This window comes from Amphimedon queenslandica, unplaced genomic scaffold (assembly GCF_000090795.2).
Source record: "Amphimedon queenslandica unplaced genomic scaffold, v1.1 AMPQUscaffold_13406, whole genome shotgun sequence".
In the NCBI taxonomy this organism is placed as follows: domain Eukaryota; kingdom Metazoa; phylum Porifera; class Demospongiae; order Haplosclerida; family Niphatidae; genus Amphimedon; species Amphimedon queenslandica.
The window spans coordinates 223,072-225,793 of record NW_003546358.1 but is presented as its reverse complement, the minus strand read 5'-3'; the positions used below and the strand labels follow the sequence as shown (position 1 = coordinate 225,793).

Sequence of the window (2,722 nt, the reverse complement as noted above, 5' to 3'; positions counted from 1 at the left end):
TGAGCATAAAAAATCCTCCCCAAATATGCAAGTAGTCACGGAATTGATGGCGTCAACCTTTGTAATGCGACGAAGAGATATAATTGAAAATCCTTGTGATGTTTGTACTTTATTTGTGAAGTACCCATTTCTTGGTAATGTCCAACAGGTAATGGAGCTGTTTGTAAATAATATAATATTGTAATTTAATTTTAGCTTATGCTTGAGATGTGTAGGATAGCAGATGATGATGAATGGAATATAAAAGGAGAAGTGAAGTGGACAGAAATGCAGATAAGGATAATGAAACAGGCTACATTAGAGGCATCACATAACAAGAGATTAAGGGACAAATTAGAGGAATGGGAAACTAGTGATTGTAGGTTTGCATTTAAATCTGTAAGTGTTCTATTGTTTCTTAGGTAACCATTCTCTTTTGTCTGTAATTGCCTTAACTTACTTACTACCAGATAAGACAAGACCAGATAGTGAAAAGATGATATACTTCACAAATGTGAGACATAATGCACAATAATATTTATTTTTTATTTTGTATTATGTAGGGTGCTTCCAATTTGTCATCAATAATATCTGAAAGGAAGCAACCCCAACCATTTGCTCTTGTGACGGGAAATATTCATTCTCCAGAACAAGCCTTCCTTGCTGTGGATTGCAACTTAATTGGAGAAGTTCCTTTGGATGCCATACCTTTATATATTGTGGCAGCTTATTTTGTCTTTAACATATGTTACATCAAAGGCTGTCACAACGTCTTTGCTTTTTTTGAAGCATTACTCTTTCCTGTCACTGGTAGCAGTATGCCATCTACTGTTCAGCATTTTATGGCAGCTCTGAACAATTTGTCATTGTAACTGTCAGTACTTTTTGCATTTTTTTCAGTTATTTACTTTCATTTTGAAATGTGGAATCATTTAATGCTTACAATACAAGTGGTTGTGGTACACTTAAAAGGGTGGCTGGTACACTTAAACAATTGTGTGCAATACACTTAATACAAGAGTATATGATACACCAGATATAGTGTCTGTATTGGGACAAGCGTGATACACTTTATTTGGTGTTCACAGTACACTAAAATTTTTGCAGTGTAGACAGTTCCCATTTTTTTATAAGTATATCCCTGCAATATTCAAACACCCCTCTATCTAAAAACAATATGAGGAATCATCCTTGCTATAGCTACATGGAGATACAATCATGACAAGACACCAAGCCATGCTGCCACAAACACCCACTAAAATTAACACCGTAGTAAATACAAAGCTATCCACTTGGCACTTATCTATAGTGACTTACAACAAAGTATAGACCCTCTCAAAGTGTCCTAAGCAACTGGCCAGAGTACTCACACCTTTTGGGTAGAGAAGGGCGGAGTTTTAAATTAACCCTCATGAAACTGTGCCCAACTTTTTCAAACTATTGGAATTTTCTACTTAACAGATGATTTATTTTTAAAAATTCTTGCAGATTTATAATCAGGATAAAAAGTACAACACATTGATATAAGTAAGTTTTTGTTTTGCTGAACTTCATTTTTCACGTTGCGGACCCTACCTCATTCTTTCAATATTTCCATCTTGAGCAGCAAAATACAACTGTTGGTCCTACAGTATTAACAAGTGAATGAGTGTATTATTAACAGTTATTATAATAGTAATATTAACGAGAGCACTAAAGTGCGTACCCTCGCCACAATATGTATATATGTAACAGTTTTAACAAATTATGAGAAAATAGTGAAAGTTTTGAGACTGAGAATAAGCTACAGCATGTACTAGATTTAGTAAAACTTAGTGAATGTTTTGAGACAGAGATTAATTTGTATTTTTAGACAGAGAAGAAGCTCCAGCATGTTTGCTGCTAGCTGCAGCAATGTAAAGGTGTGGCTGCAATGAAGGTGTGGCTCAATCAAGCCATGCTCCACCCGCACACACAGTAATGGTGGCACATGGCCATAAGTGGTGAAGAAAGCTTTAGTTTTTCTCGACTTTTAAATAGTTTAGCTTACATTTGTTAGGCTCTATTTGTTGCATACAAACTGCTATCTAGTCTCTGGTGTTTAGAGACTCTGGCCGCTACTTCGGGAGAAGAGAGCCTCGTCTAAACTCACAAGGTATGAAAGTTTGGGCTATCATATCTTTAAAACGAAGACAATTGGAGCAATTTCATATTATTTAAAGATGAGGCTTTGTTCTATTGCTTCATTTGTCTTGCTGCTTCTTAGCTTTCACCACGAAAAAGATATATTTGTACCGACTACATTTGGCGATATTGTGAGCTTTCTCTACCTCGGGAAGACGGGTCAAGCCAATTTCTAGACAAAGAATAACTTTTTCTATAGCTAGTTTTGATTATAAGGCTATCCATGATTTCACAAGACAGCAGTGTCAGCTCAAAAGTGGAGATCAAGCGAACACACAGACAAAACGACTGCTTTACCCTCGCTTCACGCCTTCGCGTGGCTCGGGTAATCACTCCTATGTCTCATTATCACATAATCTCATTCAAACACAAAATTCACAGAATATGTAACCAGCGACAATAACCAACCATAAACAACACATAAACAATACATGTACATATAAAAACAACTTTTAATGGAAAAATACACAAACAACTGAGCCATTCATTTACATGTACTTGTATAACATATGAGAGTATTTATTGACGGGCAGAAATTTGGAGAAATTGTCTAAATTGATAGGTTTACTAATTAAATTTT

At 35.6% G+C, this 2,722-nt stretch overlaps 1 protein-coding gene across 1 annotated transcript; it reads left to right on the top strand.

The window, feature by feature from the left end:
• The first annotated feature begins 6 nt into the window (after window positions 1-6).
• Window positions 7-929, top strand: LOC109582011 (uncharacterized). The gene is made up of 4 exons (XM_019996568.1): window positions 7-148; window positions 196-358; window positions 402-493; window positions 543-929. Exons 1-4 carry the CDS (start codon window positions 26-28, stop codon window positions 849-851), a joined length of 687 nt encoding a protein of 228 aa, XP_019852127.1. The 5' UTR covers window positions 7-25; the 3' UTR covers window positions 852-929.
• The last annotated feature ends 1,793 nt before the right edge of the window (window positions 930-2,722 follow it).

Excerpts from the sequence above, each read along its gene's own strand:
- LOC109582011 (XM_019996568.1), top strand. The coding sequence starts at position 26 with ATGCAAGTAGTCACGGAATTGATGGCGTCAACCTTTGTAATGCGACGA. Across the intron at positions 149-195 it reads TTCTTGGTAATGTCCAACAG|CTTATGCTTGAGATGTGTAG; the intron begins GTAATGGAGCTG and ends ATTTAATTTTAG. Across the intron at positions 494-542 it reads AGATGATATACTTCACAAAT|GGTGCTTCCAATTTGTCATC; the intron begins GTGAGACATAAT and ends TGTATTATGTAG.